The sequence below is a fragment of the Perissodus microlepis genome, chromosome 20, assembly GCF_051167445.1.
Source record: "Perissodus microlepis isolate ML-2025 ecotype Zambia chromosome 20, ASM5116744v1, whole genome shotgun sequence".
Taxonomy (NCBI): Eukaryota; Metazoa; Chordata; class Actinopteri; order Cichliformes; family Cichlidae; genus Perissodus; species Perissodus microlepis.
Window position 1 is genome coordinate 10,493,265 of NC_140480.1, and position 20,570 is coordinate 10,513,834.

The window sequence follows — 20,570 nt, forward strand, 5'->3', positions numbered from 1 at the left end:
TAAAATAACACACTGCAGCAATTATCAGAAGCAGGATGAGAAATGGTCAGCTCTTGAAGCCACATGTTGACACAAATAGAAGTGGCTTTATGAAACTTTATGTCACCATTTTCTGATGCAATGTAAATCTGGCAAATGACAGCACTTAGCAGCGTGACTTTTGATCTATACTAGGCTACTACTAGAAATTCCCTCGATGCTAAATTGCACAGTCGTGCAACGTATATTCCTGAAATCCTACTACTTCTCACTTCCTTATTTGCCAAACCAAAAATCTGAACTTTATGCTGGAAGTGCATTTTAAACCTGTCAAAGGCAGGTTTTACTGCATAGTATTGCGGGCACATGGCAGTTGAAGTAAATGCTAAAAATCTCACGTGTTGATTGATTTCATTCGTTTAAAATTGCCACCCTTCCCTCACAGGAACCGCTGGCACGTGCAAACAACCAGAGCAGTCATCCCAACACCATTTAAGTGTATAAAAGGTGTGTGTGTGCATATGTGTGTGTGTAACAAACAGATGGGACTGCAAGTGTGTGGTTATGTCAGTATACGTGTGTGTGTGTGTGTGTAATAGAAGACAGTTGATGTATAATGCACTGAGGGTCCAGTTTCCCAAGTCCTCAACGAGTTTCCATAAACATCCAGTGCTGCTGTGTGTGAGATCAGCAAGAGCTCACACACACAAAAAAAGTTTAGTAGTAACTGTCGAAGCACAGTAGTGCAGTATCAAAGAAAAGTGAGACACACGGCTGAGAATTAAACAACGCAAGAAAGAAGCTCTTTAACTTTCTGCACCGCTGTCTTTAATACACAAGCTGGGCTGATGGAGGTCAGTCATCACACTCTCAGATGCACACATCACAGCAGGGTTCTAGTGCGCGGTATCCAGTGAATTTCGTACAAGTTTTCCCTCACCGTACTCTCACGAGATATTAAAAAAAAAAAAACAAAACTGTCGCATGCACAAGTACACACATGGAAGTAACAATAAAGAAGTCAGTGGCACATACCCGTGTTTGTCTTGTAAATATCCGGCAATGTGAAAACCCCAGTAGCACTTCTGCCTCAGCCAACTAACAGCAGGATCTATAATTAGACAGAGAGCTCCACTCCCCTCCAGTCATCTTTTACTGTCGGCCACATCCTCTTTTTTTTCTTTAACTCCTTCTCTTTCTTTCCTCCCTCCCTCTCTCTGCCTCCATTTGGCGAATCTCTCTGACACCAGACTGTTGATTTCATCATTTCGCTCACACTCCCTCACTCACCTGGAGCAAAACAGTCCTAAGAATATCCTAATTAGTATAATAAGTATAACAAATAAAATCTGAACTACATAAATTAAGTGATAACTCATATCTGTAGTAACACTAAAGGAAGCGTTCTAAATCCTCACGAGCGCACACCTCTTTACAACTAAAAGCATATTTCAGCCCCACACACACACTACACATTTTCCGCATCACACTCTTGACACAGCAGTGACCATTAGTGTCTTGCCACCAGGGGATCTTTGAAGTCCATCCCATAAACAACATGGATTGCAACCATGGTAACGGGGGCGGTCATGTCAGCAGGAAGTCGAGTCTATAAAAACACAACAATGAGAGAACCAGGGTGGCTTCCTGTTTAAGAGCTCAGTTTAGACTCCCATTTCCTCCCCTCTCCTCCTCCCCTTGCTGTTGTTGTGACGCTGACGCTGCCACAGTGCCCTTGAGCCCTACAGCTGGAAAGTTTCTCATTAGAATAACACTGCTTTCTCTGAAGGCCTCTTTGTCAGACACAATCGCCCGATCGGTTCAAATCACCATTTCTGTTCATGAAGAGCTGGGAGCCTGACATCCATTAACGACTCAGATTAATGACTAACACTGGCCCTGAAGGCAACACACTAATGTAATGAACACACACGTTATAGGCACATGGAAAACTACTAAGTCAGCTATTGACAGCCCAGATAAGTTGTGTTTCATCCATTTCAATTGTTTGTAGTACTAAATAGGCTCGGACACAGCTTAAAGAGTTCAAGAACTTTGCAGTGCTACTTGACCAGGACATTTAGTTTTTCCACTACTCAAGGAATACTTTGGCTTTTGAGGACATTATCTCAGCTAATTTTTGGGAAGCAGGAGTGGTGCAAGAAAGCTTTTCCACTGTTGTCAGTACATGTTAACAAAACACATGTTACAGGAATGACTAAAACAAATTTTTTTAAACAGCATATTAGAAAAAAAAAATCTCAGCTGTAAGGTTGTAAAGCTTACTGTAACTTTTTTTGTGGGGGAGAAGTGCCACTATGGGGCAAACTGGTCACAGCAATTCGACATCTTTTTCAATGGATTGTTCAATTCCTTCCTGGTTTCCACAGGTGGAGCTGTTTGTTTTGTCTGTCGGCCATGGCGACACCTGATTACACTGTTAATTTTTTCTTCTTTTCCATTTTTGGAAAGGAAGAAAAGAAGAATGATTTGTTCATCTTGACTTTTAGGTTCTTACGAAGCGTTTTACAAGGAAAGATCCAAGTCACTGGGGGAGGGACTCAGAAAACCTATTGCAAATACAGATTTTGTCATTTAGCATTTAGTACAGAGCAACAATAGTAACAGCTAATCAAACAGAGTAAAAAGCACAAGACATGGGGGTGTATTCACAAAAAAAGAAAAATCCACGAAGTTGCTAAATCAGCCTTGTGCAACACAGGATCTTTATAAATAGTCTGGTACTGACAGTTAGAATCACATGCTCTTTACTCTGGGAACGCTCTGTGTCTCTTTGTTCTCTCTAAGAGTACCAACTCAACTGTGTGCTACATCAAAAGTTAACTGCTGCCAGGACATGTTTACATCTCATTATTTAATCTTTTTCAAACCTGAAATAATACATTTATTTTAAAATGAGACACATATTGATACTAGGATACTTTTCACGGCCATGGGTAGGTTATATTGATCAGCTTTGATATTACTCTGCTCCATAGAGTGCGGTTCAATTTGCAGGGAGTTTGTTGAGGAAAAAGGAAAGAGGAATTCTGATGCACCCCACGGGTTTTCATTCATCCCGATCTGTGTTTTTCTTTGTCATTCCCGCTCTCCTTTTCCACCGCTTCTTCTCACTCGCTCATTCCTTCAGCAACTGATCCCCCTTCCTCGCTCACATTTCCTATCTACTATCTCCCTTTCGCCCTCCTTCATCCAGAGGAATCCACAGCTGTCACTCCCATTCAAAACCTCGTCTTCCCAGAGCAGCTGGCCAGACTGTGGTTTGTGTGTGCGTGTGTGCACACGTGCGCGTGTATGGGTGTGGGCCTCCCTGCCTACAACAGTCGCCAAAATATTTCTATATTTATGATCTCGCTCTGCTGGTGCATAGTTGGAGTATCCAAGTGTAAATGCTAGTGTGTGTGTGGCTGTCAACAAGTTTAGGAACTACCCTCTGCTATGTGTATGCAAGTGTGTGTGTTACAGCAAAAATGAGGACGACCCTCTTAAGTGAAAACATTACCGAGTGTTAAGTGAGGACACCAGAGGCACCTAAATCATCCGCAGGACTCTGAAAGATATCTGGCTGCAGGCCTTCATGTGAGAACGACAGGAAAAATCCACACTTGGATTCTTTTCACCCTGCTCCAAAACATTTGCCAAGCTCAATACATAACTACTTTGTAATAAATCAATAAATAATTCATGATTTTCTTCCCGCTTTAATACTTTGATTGCAGGTTACCTAAGAATCCTGTTTGCCAGCCCCCGTACAGTTGGCGTGGGATTAAAATGAGATGATAATGGTTCAGTGTGTGAGGTTTGACTTCTATTTATATAAACAAAAACCAGCCTGATGAATAATTTATTGATCGTTCAAAAATGAAGTTTTCATTGCCTCTGTAATCAGCGCGTTTATGCAACATCACAATTTTTATATTTTTTTTCCCAAAAATAAGATAAGAGCCAGCTGCCACTGAAATAATAAGTCTACAAATAAACTATACTAGCAGCTTCGACAGGACCAACCACAAGCTAACAACAGTTACAATGACGTTATACAGCTACAGTGTTTACCACTTTCACCATAGCAATATTGTGTTTTAATGTTCGCCAATTAGCCCTAAACCTGACTGAATTTATATAATATTTCAGTAGCCTAATCTGCCACATGGCATTTTTCTTATACCACACACATGGTAATTCTTTCTTTTACATTCACATGATGATACATCTGGGACTGTCTTTAGAAAAAGGGACTTTGACAAACAGACAGAAAGAGCTCCACCTCCTGAATCACAGTGAAGATGGAAACAGTTTTAAAGTTAAGGACATAACAGAGTCATTACCGAGTATTTCCAAATCTGAGTCAAGGGCAAGGTATTTGAAACAAAAGCCACTGTGTTGCTTTTTATTTTTAATTACACGTTTTTAAAATTTGTCTCATTTCACTTTTTCCATCAGGAGATTTATGAACATCGTGTGAGGAATCTAAGTAAGTCATTACATCCTGTTCTAATTCATCTAAACAGGTGCTTTGGGATTCCACCAGCTCAGCATACCAGCAATACACCCATTTACATAACTCACATACAGGTCACACAGATAGAAAAACTCTGACAGAGTGCATCTCTGTCACTTTGGTTTTTTTTTATTTTTTTTATTATCTTAACCCAATATTATAATTCGCTTGAAGGTGGAAACAACTCACTCATCTGAATGCCTCCGTCTGTCACAGAGGTGACACCAGGTGTGCTCTCCTGTTTGACAAATAACAGTCGACACAGACGTGGTTCAGAGAGCCACATTATCTCCGTTTCCTGTATTCCGCTGAATGCCACACACTAGCTCACTGACACATTAAAAGACACCAGATCGTCTGTCATTTTTCCCCATTGCTGTTTTACATACTGTCGGTTAAGATATTACTCCAAACACTCTTCTAGCATGGGGAAAGCGATACTTTTTGTGTTTGCTTTGTTTTGCAACAAACAGAAGAACTGTAACTTGGGAAACGAGTACTATGACTGACTGATAAATGTTCTTAAGGCCCAAGTTGGTATTGCAACATGTTAATCATAACACAGGTGAGGAAAGGTTCTCTTTGTGTTGCACGAACTCAGATTCTTTGAGTTTTTGTTTGTATGACATCTGACACCTTCATTGCTCAATACAGGCACTTTGGCTTTTCCTTGTGTCATACTTTTCAGGAGACCAGAGGTTAAACTATGAAACAAACGAAAAATAAATAAATCCTTATACTCCAAGACTGGGGTAATGTGGAGACTTAAGAAAATGAGTTCCTTCTTTGACAGGAATAGGACCCTTTATTTGCTGAATTCCACTTCTCCAGCTGATGAAATACAGCTGCTCAACTTCCAAAAGCAGCACTGGTTGTGTTGGGCATGTTCCTGTTCCCAGTGTAACATGAGGAAACTATTCACCATCGAAAAAATACGATTACATTTAAAAATTGTGTGCTGAGCCACACAGGAATAACATTTCCTGTAAAATTACAGTAAAGTACCGGCAGCTGCATTTCTAGTGTTTAAGCTGTTATTTTACAGTTTCTCTACTATAAAAAAAAAAAAAAAAAAGAACACAGCAATATGTGGTATAGAATATAAACTTTACACTACAATAACTGTTTGATTGCCATTATACTGCTGTTTTAGTGTTCCTACATCACACCAACACTGTGCGCAAACTGTTGTGAACTATAAATGGATGACACTCCCTTGCAGCCTGAATGATTACTCAACTGTGGCCAATATTTTTCCCCTCAATGCCATCTGCATTTACAGTACTCAGCTATGACGAGAACAGCAAATTGCTTTTTAAAAAAAAAAAAATCATTTTTTTCTGTAATTTCTCACAGAATTTTAAGAATTCATTGTACTAATCTTCACAAACTCTACTTTAGAGATCAATCCAACTTCAGTTCTGTTGCACATCTGTATACATTTTCCTTTTCTCCTTCACACTCCTGCTGTCCTTCACATCAAACACATTCTTCACATTTCCCAACAAAAAAAGCCACTCAACAGTAGTTCACTCGACGATCTCCCTCTTTCTCTTTCATAATACACGTTTCTCACACACACACACACACACACACACACACACACACACACACACGCACACGCACACGCACACACACACACACGCACACGCACACGCACACACACACACACACACATCATAAAAAGCCAGAAGAAAAGGGGGAAAAAAACAAAACAGAATTCACACATTTCTTAAACACAAAGCCAGGTAAGGGAAATAAATAATAATGCCCTAAGTGTCTTGCTCATATCTCTTCTCTCAAATATTTTGTGATACTGTAAGCACGATTAGTTATAATAAACTAATATTGCTGGTTGTAAGTGAAAACAGTGAGTCATCAAAATGACAGTGGTGACTGATATGCTGATAGTCTGTGGCTATTGCCATATCTGGGGGGGAAAAAAGCCTGTGGTAGTGAGATTGGTGGCTACAATCTGCAGCAAAGGCCTTTGGCTGATAAGAACAACACAATATATCTGCTTATCTGGCTGAAGCCTCAGCCTGTCTTGCATGGAAGACGTAGTTTGACATAACTCAGCAAAATCGGACAAAACTTACATCAACATCCAGTTCAGCGTAAATACAAGTTTGATGAGCGTTCCTGAAGGATCAAGAAAAAAGTAGGCAAGGCAGACTCCCAATTTAATTACTTGATGAACGCTGCGGAAATGCTGTGTAAATCGGAGCAACTATTTTATTTTTTTGAACTGTGAGCAGCAGTTAGTTTGGTTTCCCCCTCTACTTGTTTCATAACAGGTTTCAAGATGCAAAGCTTGACTGCGTGACCTGTTCACACGGAGATTTTTTGGAACAGGGATAACATGCTGGAGTGGCTGACTGCCAGAGCACCCAGCTTTGGTGCCTGTTGCAACTGCAAAACATTAATGAACTACAATAAAGTACATGTGTGAAATAGGATTTGGGAAAAAACTGAAAAGAAACAAAATGAGAAGAGAGAATCTACAGTATCACTCTACTCTATCTGCTTCTCTTAAATTTAAATCTCTTCATTTCGTGGGAGTAGTTAACATGTTCCAGGAAAGCAGCTTCATGAATATGCACCATCACACTCTGCCGTCTGCACAGATAACAAAGGAAGAAGGCATTAACATTCCTGCACATGCTCTGCACTCTGGTCAGGGATGAACACACAAACACACATGCGCGTATCTAACAAAGGAAAAAAAACATTGATTCTGGAAAAACCCAATTCCATTCTCAATCGTACACAAAGATGGAGGCCAAAACATTAAGTTGATGATGTTCAAAAAGAGAAATTGTTTGGTAATCAAGGGCTGATCATATTTTTAAAAGAAAGTCTCTTTGTTTTGTTTTTTCTAATTTTAGTAGCTCAAATGTGGAAATTTTCTGGTTTCATTTGATTTCTTTAAATAAACTGAGATGTTTGTTCTGCTCATTGGACAAAAAAAAAAAAAAAAAAAGCTAATACTTGTAGATGATTTTGTACTCATTTTTGTGAGATTGGTAACATGTGACTCCTGCCTCTTTGGCTGTTGGATGGTATGACAGACATAACAGCAGTAACGTCTATGGTGTGCAATATAAAAATGTCACTACATAATGCAGAAACCTATGTTTGGTGCCATCCCATACTTTATGCCACAGAGCAGCTCTGGCTCTCAGCACTTCCTGCAGGACATGTAGCTGCAAATATCACAGCTGAGCAAATGGTGGTATGGAGTCAAGTGGCATCTTTGCCCTAAGTTGCTAACTAGTTCGGGAAATACCTTTCTGGAAAGTCAACAAACAGCAACACCATTGTTTTCCCCTTTCAATGCAATTCCAGCACAACCTCATTTTACCCTTCAATATCGGAATGTTTTACTCTCTAAAAATAGGTATCTGCCTCGGGCCCAAAACTCCTGTACGTGTCGGGTTTTAGTTTACTGGAGATTTCAAACTACAGAGCAACTCTTCTCACCTCTGTTGCAGTACTATTTGTTTTCATCATCCTCTGTGCAAAGGGGTGTCTCACAGAAACTTGTCTTACATATACTGAAACACACACCCAGACAGACACACTGACCACAGATGGGCATTCTATAAACCTGTATCGTGTGGTTCTCCTATTCAATTACAAAGAAATCAGCCTGAAGCTGTAAACGTCACTGAAGATAATCAAGACACACACACACATGTGGAGTCACATGTAAAGTCAGGAGTCCGGTCAGATCCTATTACATCCGCACCGACAACAAGCCATCTGATCCGAGGTCAGCATCAGTCGGTGTGAGCTGAATCATGACTTGGTTGAGCTGTTTAGGTCAGACGGTATCATCTGGTTCGGAGAACTTGTGACTGATATGTGGCTTCTACAGTATCAGGAATCAGGCTAACTTATTATCTATGAGCAAGATGATTAGCATTAATGATGGACCTGTATCTGCAAAGAACTTTAAAGCTTCAGTTAACATCTAAATTTATTTTTTGTTCAGGGCTGTTACATGAATGTTCTTGATTTTTATTTCTACATACGTAATGTTTAGTCAGCAACTAACCATTTCAAAGAAAAAAGAAAGAACAAAGACAAGGTCACTGATCCTGAATATTTTAGGATCGGTGACTTAAGTATTAATTGTATAAACAAAAGCAAATTAGCTTTAAAATAAGTAGTACACAAATAGTAAAATGTGTCCTTTGATTCAAGTTTATTTCAATGAAAGTTCATGTATATAGAACCAAATCATAACAACAGTCACCTCAAGGTGCTTTATACTGCAAGGTGAAGAGCCTACAGTAGCTGGAGAAAACACCAACAATCAGATGATCCCCTAGAAACAATCACTAGGCAACAGTGGGAAGAAAAAAAACTCCCTTTTACCAGGAAGAAATCTCCAGCAAAACCCAACCACTGGTGGTGAGGGAAAGATAAAACAAAAAAAGAAGAGGATACTAATTAAAGCTAGGACATCTTACTTTCCGTGTATTTGTTTCTCACCAATAGTGGGAAACGGGAACAACCCCAGCTTCCTTAAAGTTTGGAACTCAGAAACAGATTTAGATCCAGGGCTTCTCGTCTGGCACAGTGGCTGTAACTGAGGTGAAAATTGAGTGTTTCGGGATTTTTTTTGTGCGTTTTTTTATACCCTGAATGCCACAGGAATAAATCCTTAGAAGAAAGAATTCCATTGACTTCAGTAAATTTAATCCGAATTACGTGCCTCAGCATGTACACGACTGTGTGCATGGAAGTGAGAGAGAAATGGGAGGGGGAGGTATCAGGGTGAGGCTGGAGGCCAATAAGAGACCAGTTACCCAGCAGACCACAGTAAAAAGATTTTAGCTCAAAGGTTAATGCAACGTGAATTGATTTGACACAGTAATAAAATGTTGAGGACACTCTTACCTCAAGCCACAGCGCACACACACTTACAGTCTCTCAGTCCCCTTTGCAAGAAAATACTTTAAATATGTGCAGCCTGTCACACACACACACACACACACACACACTCTCTAAACTGAAATAAAAAGTAGACAACTGCACCACACACACAAACACAGTCCTGTGAGCCCCCCTTGGAGAGTATTATATAACATTACCCCTGACATATCAAGTGATTTCATGCACCTCGAGGCTGGACAATTGAGCCATTTGTTCAGCAGGTCAAAAATAGCCGCCAAACCTCCAACGCCGTCTACTGTTACAACCATTACTACCTCGACTACTGAACAGCTTGTGTCTGCACTCCCATTTGGCTTTAACGGGTATTAGAGTTCAAAATCACCTTAATGTATATGTTGTTCATTAGTATAAAACGTCAGTACGTTTTTGAATTTGCAGCTGCAGAGGATGAATGACCTAATGCTATTTGGGTGCCAAAGCGCAAACTGGAAATTCAAGAAGGAGCACAATTAAGCTCTAAATAAACAGTCTAGCAGCTGCAACGTTACAGTCTTCTAGTGATATATCAACTCAATAAAAGGCTAAACCTGCTGATTAAATGTTTCAATAGGAATCATGTTACTTAGATATACAAATAAGTGAGAACGATTACCAGCATTAGAGGTAATGATTGATTGATTGTTGCTTATCAACTTTCCTCCAGTTGAGTCTTTAATTCAACAGGAACCGGTAACTAAAAGAAACACAGCGCCCAGATCAGCTGACCAATGTGGCTGGAAACCACAACTAGGATATGTGATCTCCACTGCATGACTGTTGGAGTTACTCCATTTAGCGATCCATAGAGTAAAGGCCTGAGAAAATGAGCAGAGTACACATGCAAACTGCAATAAGTCGTATTTTCTATGTAGAAATTTGTAAGGAATTTTTGTTGATGTCACTGACAGCCCTGAAAAAGGCAGTTTTTTCACTCCTCATTAGGAAAACAATTATTGAAAAAAGAACATTACTATGGTCAATCAAAAAAAACAAACAAAAACAGAACTATTTTGAAATATCTCTGTTTGCAGGATTAAGAGTTGTGTCTTTTTTCATTTCTAGGGCGTGTAGAGGAAAAGGCTGCTGGAGGAAGACGTTGAATATGAGGTGAAGGTCTTTTTATTAATAGACATAGCTTTTGAAAGCCATTGTGAAACTTGTCCGAAATCATCATTATACCTGTATGCTCTCACTTCTGGTAACTGCTACAGGAGCCAAGTATTACAAGCTATTCTTTAAGTGAACAGCACTTCTGCGTGTTTTCTGTTTCACGTATGTGGAAAATTAGGGTTCAAGGCTATTACAGACACAGCAGGACAAGTGGGACGTAACCCTGCAGGTCTATTATAGCACTCTGTGTAGTTTAAAGGGCTGTTTGAGCTCCAGAGGCTTTTAAAATGGTGGTTTCACATGTTATGCACATCTGGCGCAGACCGCTGCCACCTTAGATCGCTAACCAATCTCCGACTTCAGACGTCTGGCGTAAGGGCAATGCACTCCACAGGCCAAATGATTTAAAGCGAGGTGTGCATGTTTGAGATGGAGAAATTAGAGAGAGGAAGACAAAGGATAGAGAGCCAGTGCCAGTTGCCCTGCGTGGACAACACGCATGTAACCAGACTCTGCAGTTACGGCCATGACCTCAGTGGGGGTTTTTTTGTTTTTTGTTTTTTTCCAGAGACATGCACGCAGACACACAAAGCCCATAGTGGGTCCTTGGTTAGCATGCAGTCAGCAGAGCCTGGCACAGCGAGAGCCGGCTTTCATTCAGGGAGTCATGCATTGTAATCCTACACAGCGTGATCACACAGGCATGCTTCACAGCAGAGAATGCTAATCTAAACTAAAAATGCAGGACTAAAAGTGCCAGCCTGGGTCACTTGTTTCTGATGCTTGGAGCAGCAGATCAAATACTTTTTGAGCTCAGTTTTAAGAACAAAAGCATCAACTAAGCTTTTTGTTAAAGAGAGGCACAACAGATGAATACATGACAGGAAGGGTTGCTGAAAATTGTTGAAAATTTGACACGATTACAAAGAAAAGTAACAAGCCCGCTCTTATTTTACTGGAAAGATGGTGGCTTCTTGAAATGAGTGCTAAAGGGTTAGCCTAAGTTCACGTCCTGCATCACACTAGTAGTCAGAGCGAACATTTTCATTATCTAACCATGACCACATTGTGAAAGAAACAGTTGCAATCAGCCATAATTAGGAGGAAATATGTTTTGATATCTCCAGATGTTTATGTGAGAAGCTTTTGTGCCAAGAAGAATGACCGTCAGAATCCTAACTGATGACTCTTACATAATCCTGGAAGTGAAAATATAAAAAGTGAAGTGAATCCCTCTACTGTACTATACACTGGTACCAGTGATTTCCTAATATTAATTCGAACACAGAACTAAGTCTTTTGTTTTAGTAGGAAACTAACTAAAACCGGATGCTATTGGACGTTTACTAAACAATAAATAGCTCATGTGGTAAATTTACATTCACACATTTTTGTAGGACTGCGTGACGCATGTTCAATTAAACTTCTGCATGACCTGCAGCAAAACTAACTTCTAAACCCACATGAAAAACACAGCCGAGGAGGCTGCGTCTTTCCAACTAGGCCAGCACCTGTTCTCTACTTTTACTGCAGCTTAGATCATTGTGGAAAAACTGCTGTCACCCAAATTGCATACGCTGTGTGTGTGTGTGTGTACACATGTTAAAAAGAAAATGATGTAAAGAAAACAAGATGTAGTCATGAGCAGGGACTGCCTGGAGAGCGGCAGCATCTTTTTCCACAAGAGCGTTTCAGCGCTAATGGCTTTTGCCTAACTTTAAGAGGTTCAAGTAAAATATTACCAAAAAAACCCAACTACTTATTAAATCAGAGCTGCATTCTGAGCATTTTCAACAGAGGTTTAAGGTCTAACCTGCCACTGTGGGAAGTACGCTGTCCTGTCTGTCAGTCTTTACGATGTTCCCAGAGGTGCCGATTCCATCTGTGGAGACAAATACAAAAGTATATCACTGAACTGGAGCTCATATTCACAATATCTAACAACAATGAACAAAACAAAACAACAAAAACAAAAAAAAGCAAACAAAAAACCAAACACAGTTGATAACTGGCAGCTTTCACCTCTGAACCTTTCCTAAAATGTCACAATAAACAAAGCAGTTTTAATACCTTAAAGAGAGAGGTGACAACGTTTCTTGCAGGTGTGTATTAATAGATTTCACCACTGCCATGTGCTGGCACTTGGCACAATGTGAGCTGCTCATGTGATGTATCAACCACAGGTCTAGTGCACTATTTTGACCCACATGTGGATAGAAAAGATGAGAAAAGTGTGTGGTGGTCTGGGCTGTACCACGCAAGCACGCGCGCGCGCACACACACTCTCTCTCTCTCTCTCTCACACACACACACACGATAATCCCAGTCGTAGAAAAGTACGCGAACAGTGCACCTGCACTTTAAACTGGGTTGCGGAGGTGCTGCTGCTAAACTGTGATGCTGGCCGACATCTGCTCAACCTCACTGGGGCCAAAAGTAAATAATATTTGAATGTTATCTTAAGAAATGACTGATAAGAAACGAAGGTTTGTGGTTAACACACCTCCGGCAGTTTCAACAAAACACTCATTACTCTGTTTAGGAAGGCAGACATTATTTACGTGATTTACAGCTTGTCAACGGCACTTTGCTTTAAAGTCACTCTTTCTTGCTTCATAATGACTTGAGCTGTAATGCAAATCATGTTTTAAAACGACTGTTGGAGTTGATGGTGACTTTATGTAACATATATGTAACATATATGTACAAAAGACTAATGAAATAATTAAAGCTCGAGAAAAGTACCAATTTTTTTTTTTTTTTAGTTTTCGTCAAAGATGCGCGCGCGTGACACTTTTTTTTTTCAAGTGCTCGCGAGCAATTAAAAGAGTGCACCTGCGCACGTAGCTTAACGCCATACTGCACCTGCCCGACGAGTCGAAAGCCCGACACAAAACAGCCCGAAATTTAAGAACATTTATCAAACTTTCAGCTGCTCGGACCGTGTCACCACCAGCGCTTGCCTACCTTGTAAACTGGAGCCCGTTTACACCTAACCGCCCCTTCAAAGAGTCCAGTCACACTTGAAAATAATCCAACTTGTATCGGAGTCTGTTTTTGAAGCGTTGAACAAGTAAAAAGAGCCAAAAAGCTGACGGAACGTGATGGAAGAGAGATGGAGAGGTCCGCTGGTATTGTCAGTGAAGCCTGTACTGAGGAGCCGAAACAGGAACTTATCGGAGGCAAGTTACAGAGAAGTAAGTCCGGCCCCCTCGAAGCCCTGCTCCCTCCCCTTCGCTCTCCTGCTGACAGAAATAGCAGGCGAGGCGGGCCCCACCAAAAATAGCCTTGACTTCACACAGGACCTTCTTGACTATTGTTTTCCCGCACCGACTCACTCCCTTTGAGTGCACGCTCCGCGTTTGACTGCTCGTAACTTGTATGGCATTCTTAACTTTATTTATTTTTCTTTTCTTTTTTTCTTTTTTTATTACTTTTTCTTACAAATGAGATGGGGATTTTGTGTGACATAAAATAATAGCTCCCTCTCTGTGGCTCCATCTGCTGTCAAGAACTTCCAGCAGCAAGCAGACTGACTCGGCTCTGGGATCTCCAGGGTTCTTTTGGAGGCCCCCAGAAAAAAAACCAAAACAAAATTAGGCTCTATGTGCGAACATTTACTATTTGTCATAAATGCTTAAATGTTTCCAAAACAACAAACAACCCACACAGTGTTATTCATGTCAGGATACGGCAACATGTGACCCTCCAAGATTAGACAGATGTTGGTCAAAATGGAACTTCCATCACTACAGCACTGACTTGCACAGATCTGCTGTGCAATACCTTTCTTAGCGCTCATTTTATTTATAGTACGGTGAATATAAATAGTTGTCCTGCATATTGATTCCTGAGCTTGTACTTAGAGTAAATTACATACTGTTGAATAGCGTTTTCAAACGCCTCATGCCCCCCACTCCATTGACTTTGTTGTCTGTCTGTGGTGTAGGTGGGGACAAGAAAATCTCTGATTACAGTCATACACCATTGAGCTAATGTGCAATGAAAACCATTATAGCACTGAACAAATGAGCTTGTTTGGGTGCACATTAAAACTCGAGTCTGTGCGAGTTTCTGCACAAAACCATAAAAGCTGCAAGTATTTTCTCAGGAAACAAAAATTTTTTTGAACCTGGTTTGGTTTCCTTTGTAATTCTGATTTCCTGCCTGCGGCGCTCAGTTATGAAGCTATTTCAGATTTTTTCCTAAATAACTTAAGAAAAAAAGACTGTATAAACATTTCTGCATATAATTAATTATTATATAGATATTATATAGAAGCTGAATAACATTCATTGCTGTCCCAAAGAACAGCAGGAAAAACAAAGTAAGGCTGTTTAAAGGGGCCCTCATAAAAAATGTCTCAGATAGTTTCTATGTGCCAAATTACCAATGCCAAATACTGTAGTCCTGATTCTACAAATACAAATAACTTTACTTGCTCCTGTACGTGAAGAATGTAAATCTGTGTGTTTAAAACTGTACCCGATTCACTCGTGTGGTGTAGGATTAAAGAGCAAGCAGGAAGTCTGTTATGAAAGAAAATGCAGTCATGTAGAAACATGGACATTTTGTGTAGTATTTATATAGCTTGTTCACGCTAATTGAGTATTAAGTGTGAACAAGCTTCCTATTGTGCTTTCAAGTATGTTGTGCAGAAAGAGAGATCATGGTTGCTGGTGGCTTGACGTGATCAGTCCTGCTATTTATGGGAAAAGACTTTATCCATAATCCTCTCTTTAAAATGCTTAATTTTCATGAAGAACTTTGCTTTCAGCCATCATTTGTCAGCTGTTTTTGATGAACTTTTAAGTATTACAGGCATAACAGTAAAAATAACTCCACTGTAATCGGTGCACACCTTGCCTTGATACAGCAGATACTGCTAATATCAAAAGAAAACTGGGGTAATTAAGAGCAGTTACGGTTAAACCAGGGATGTGGCAGTAAATAAAGCAGGCTGACATAATCCTTAACAAAGTTGAGTCATAATAGACTTTTACAGTTGAAACAGTTAAAGTCAGGGTAAAACTACTACTATTAGATGCTCTCGATGTCTAGCTATCTTTATTTTCCCTCATAATAACGAAGGACTGAATGTTTGTAATTCTCTCCTGCGGTAATGCAGACTACCTTTTTTTTTCAGAGATTAAAGACACTAAGTTCTGTGCAATGTTCAGATGTGCATATACACATTTGTTCTTGACATTTTCAGACCACCAAGGAAGTAGAGCATCCTGTCAGTTTTCAAGCGCACACACTTGCAGTACAACACGCTACTGTGGAAGCCTGCGTGACGCAGGAACATTGCCTTGTCAAATCTTATAGCCCAAAGTCTTCCTAGAATCAAGAGGCAGTTTTCTGGTAGAGACCACTGACAGTGAATCGCACACATCCTCGCGTCACAACCACTCCACTGTGGTCTGCATGATTCAGTAAACCTCTCTGGCTCTTTTCTACAATTAATTGCAAATCTGTAATTTCTCCAGAGTAGCACCATAAAAATCAAACCTCTGTTTGTACCTGCAAAACAAACTTCCTCTCAGAACTTCCTGTCAAACATTCACATTTAGAAGACATTTTAAAACATAAACTAATACAGCAAACTGCTAGAAATTAGTTTGAATTTTTTTTTTTTTTTTTTTTTTAAATAAGGCCGCAGGGAATGTCTTCATGCATGGCGGAGGTGCTTGGAGACGCTATCTACTCCCTGTTTTTCTCACTCTTCTTAATTCAGCAGCATCTGTAGAGTACCGTTTAAATTTTTTTTTTTTTGAGTCAGAAACTGACATTTATAATAAGTTTCACAAGAACTTCACAATGTTTTTCCCCACTTTTAACCGTCCTTTTTGTTTCCACAGAGCACGAGCGTGTGCAAGCGTTTTATCCTTTTTTCCGATCTCGGCGTAAGCCAGGTCAACAACTGATGTTTAAGACCAATATTGAAACCAAGAAACGAGCGCTCTGTCTGCTGCTGGTGGTGCTTCATCGTCCGCTCGCTCACCCTCGGGTGGCTCTTTGAACAGGGGGAACCCAGCACTGTTCCCAGAAACCCTCAGTGTGTGGGTGTATCTAACGATATAACAGTGTGTGAGAGAGAGGGTTGTGTCCTGTGTGTTTGTGTTTGCATCGTTTATGCGATTGTGCGCGTTCAAAAAGTGTGTGTATATGTGGTTAGTCCATTCAATTACACAATCTAGCATGCAGTCTGAATCACATCCGGTTTCGAGCTGAAAATAACCAAACCACAGGGTGACAGAAAAGCAGCGCAGCAGGCAACCGCCCACAGGGAGAGAGGAATACATACATATGCATACACACTCTGTCCAGCATTGGTCACTTGGTATTTTTCACAAACAATAATAGGAACTGGCGTCTATTTCAGTGTGCTATGCTTTGATTCCTGAGATTTTCAAATCAAAATGATTTCACATTTTTGTAAAACTCATCGCATGTATTAAAGCTTTTGTAAGAAATCAAATAATCCATGTTATCTTCTTAAGATAAAACAGGGGATAACACAGCTATGAAGACAGTGCAGAAAAATGATGCAATGCACATCAGGTTTTTTTTTTTTTTTTTTTAGAAACATGATCAGTCATCCTTTAAGATGTAAATTAATTTGAAATGACACAGAAAAGTTTGACGTACGGCTCTTTTTTGTCAGTTTAGAATATGGGGCAGGATGTGGTCAAATGTGTGCTACAAAGTTGCCTCCCACCTGCAGGGATGTGTTACTGCTAAAGCAACAACATTTGACACAAGAAGTGATTCTTCACAAAAACAACAATAAAAAAATAAAGAATGTGCAAAACTAAACTGGAGTCCTCACAAAATAAAAGGCAAGTGATTAAATTCATTTAGGATGCTTTAAATGTCATCTACATAACAGGTAAAGTGGATGTCTGTTTGTGTGTATGTGTGCGTTGGGTAACTTGGGGGAGCCTTTGCTGTGAGCATCTGTGTCTGATACTTGATCTACCATGTGCAGACAGTGTGTCGTTAAAAAACAGCACATGCTCTGGTATAAACACAAATGAGTCTGTTTTGCGTAAGAGGGAATGGTATGACCCTTATTTCCACTAATTATGAGAGACAGCAGTCTCAGTAAACTGGTTTAACATAGTTAAAGTCCAAGCTTACAGATACTATCAGTAAAATGGAATTAGTGGAGGCTTAAGAGAAAATGAATAAAGGAGTGAATGTTGAAGGGAAGGGATTAAAAAGTTAAAGGAAAGTCAGGAAGAGGATAAGAGGACCTGAGCAGAGTGGTTTAGGAGATAAGCGAGGGGAAAAAAATAAGACAGATAGGATGAGAGAAACAGAGAGAGCGACAGAGAGAGGCTGGGAGCACTGTAATAATGTTTGGCCTTGGTCTGCCAGCGGGGTCCTTCCCCTTATGAAGCCAACAGGAATGTGAGGAATGCTGCATGAGAAGAGGGAAGGAGCTGAGGGAGAGAAAACAGAAGAGGATGATGGGAATGAAGAAAAGCCAAGGAGGAGGAAGCAAAGAAAGGTATCCAGATGAAGACAGAAAGAGGGAGATGGGAAGATGCAGAAGAGGGAGGGTAATAAGAGGAGGAGGAGGGGCAGACGGGGAGGAAAAGATGTATTATCTTTAGTGGGGCTGTGTAAACACAAGAACAAAGAGGATAAAAATAATAAGGCTGGAAAATATTTGGTAGGAAAAGCACTGGGATTTTATTTTTGTGAATATTGCGGACGTAGATGTATGCACACAGCCATGTGTTTGTGTGCGTTTACATATTTTCATTTCGGAATTCTCTTTGCTAGTAATTTAAGCGGCTAAAATTATATGGGTGTAACATACTGAAAATGCTTCCCCCCACCATGTTTGAGTCTGCCTTAGTCTGGTGATCATCAGTTTCTAATCATGATATAAAGACAGAAACCTTCAGACGTGCTTTTTAAAGTTCCACCAAACTGAGCACACGGAAGAAATGTATTTCTTCACAAATTTAAGCTCAGTACCTGCATTCTGAGTTATACCAGAAACTGCCAATACCCCACCCACACCCACACAAAAAAATGCATTAACCACACATTCAAAGCATAAAACAAGAAGCTTTTATAAAAGGTCAATGTATATGTAAGTAATCCCTATGATTTGAAAACTCAGACATCAAACTGCTCCAATTGTCCAGATGTCCTAATTTTAGAGGGATGAGATGTCCTTAAAATCAGCGGTCCCCAACCTTTTTTGCGCCATGGACCGGTTTATGTCCGATTATATTTTCACGGACTGGCCTTTAAGGTGTCGTGGATAAATAAATAAAATAAAACCAATACCGGTACCAAAAAAAAGAAGATTTATTCACACAGAAAAAGATCCAGGGAAACCGAGTTAATGATAAAAATGCTAAAAAAAAAAAAATGTTAAAAACCAATAAAAACCCTGAAAACCATACATTTCACACCCGAGCCTCAACTCTCGCAGCCCGATATCTGGGCCAGATATATGGCCCGGGTCCATGGGCCACGGGACCGTACAGGGGTTGGGGACCGCTGCTTAATATGGTCTTCTCAGGCAAACAGAAGCCCCGCCCACCCACTATTTAAGCTTGTGAGGGGCAACCAATCAGAGAAAAGATGCTTAAAGTAGTTGTTTTCAAGACAGATGATAAACTGAGACCCATTCATGACACGTAAGGATTATTTTGAACTCTAAACCATATAAAGCTATTTTAGTAAAGTACAAGAGTAAAAATATGGATGTGGAAATTAGAACAATGAGCTTTCACTGTTTCCTCATTTCGCGCATGTATTAAAACACGGACATGTACGTTGATTTACGACGTTATTCTTTTTATGTTCATTGTATCACTGTATATAGGTATATGAGGTGGCAAAAATGGCTGTGCATAAATACTAAATAACTAAATAATTGATTTATATATTTATTGTTCTTCTTCTTCCAAGCTACATATTCATTGGTAATCAGGGTACAGGCATTATTAGCGCCACTTTTTCCACACTTATTTACAGATATGCATGATAACACAATTCTCTGACCCCAAAGTTTCACTGTACTAAAAGTACTTTATCAACATGAGTTTAGAAACAGCGTACACGTAATGTACACGATATACGTATAATGTAGATCTAATGTTTTAAGCCACCATTCACATAATATATATATGTGAATGTCAAATTTATATAATTTGAAAAGATCAAATTATATAAATTATAAAATAAATTTTAAAAAGCTATTTAGATGTTGACAGTGCTGGTAACCTGGGCAATGTATATAATATGTTTAATCCAGATTGATTACCTGTCTAGGAGGAGTTAAGGAGGAGCAGACACAAATGTTGCAGTCGTCATAATGGGTCAGCCTAGCCCAACATACTGTACATATCTGCACACAAAGGCAGTATGACTAGACTAAAACAAAAAAGGATACAATGTTAAAAAGCAAAACCTATAAAAAAATGTCAGCAGATGTGAAAGAAACCACAGACTCAGCCGACTTAATGCACCGAGGAAGACTGTTCCACATTTTAGGAGCTACAACCTAAAAAGTGTGGTTGCAGAATGGGGAACAGCTGAAAGACCTTGATCTGATAAACGGAAAGTGCGACTGCTGTAATAAGCTTTTGGCAGTTCTCCTGTATAAGCGGGGATAAGGCCATGAAAAGGCATGTGCACTAATAAAATTTTGATATGAATTCTGAATTTCACTGGAAGCAAAGATGGGAAGCAGGGATCAAGGCTGATATGGAGTGGCAGGTTTTGCAGATTTTTGTTAGCGGTCTAGCTGCTGTGCTGTGGACCAATTCATATGAGGAGTGAGTAACAATGAGCTGCATGGGAAACCATGTATTAGGAAATCCAAGCTGTAGGTTGATAGCACAGCGTTGATTGCAAAATCATTCTTAATTGAAAGGACTCTTAATATGAGAATAAAATGCGTAAAAAAACATAAATATAGATATAGAGATAAAAGATAAATATAGAGATATTTATAAATAAATATAAACTTTAAAAAGCTTTT

The 20,570-nt window shown here is 39.8% G+C and overlaps 1 protein-coding gene across 2 annotated transcripts in view; it reads right to left on the bottom strand.

Annotated features, from left to right (window-relative positions):
- hdac7a (histone deacetylase 7a) overlaps window positions 1-20,570 on the bottom strand; it is a 56,091-nt gene that overhangs the window by 25,858 nt on the left and 9,663 nt on the right. Inside the window, exons 1-2 of one of the 2 annotated variants that reach the window (XM_084917017.1) lie at window positions 13,523-13,750; window positions 12,369-12,437 (exon numbers count right to left, since the gene is read on the bottom strand). Coding sequence is in view for 1 of the 2 variants with exons in the window: in XM_084917016.1 (XP_084773142.1) it covers window positions 12,369-12,437 (69 nt within the window). In the remaining variant the exon portion in view is untranslated. Of the gene's footprint in view, window positions 1-12,368; window positions 12,438-13,522; window positions 13,751-20,570 lie in introns of those variants that run through there. The other variant, XM_084917016.1, reaches the window with a different exon arrangement.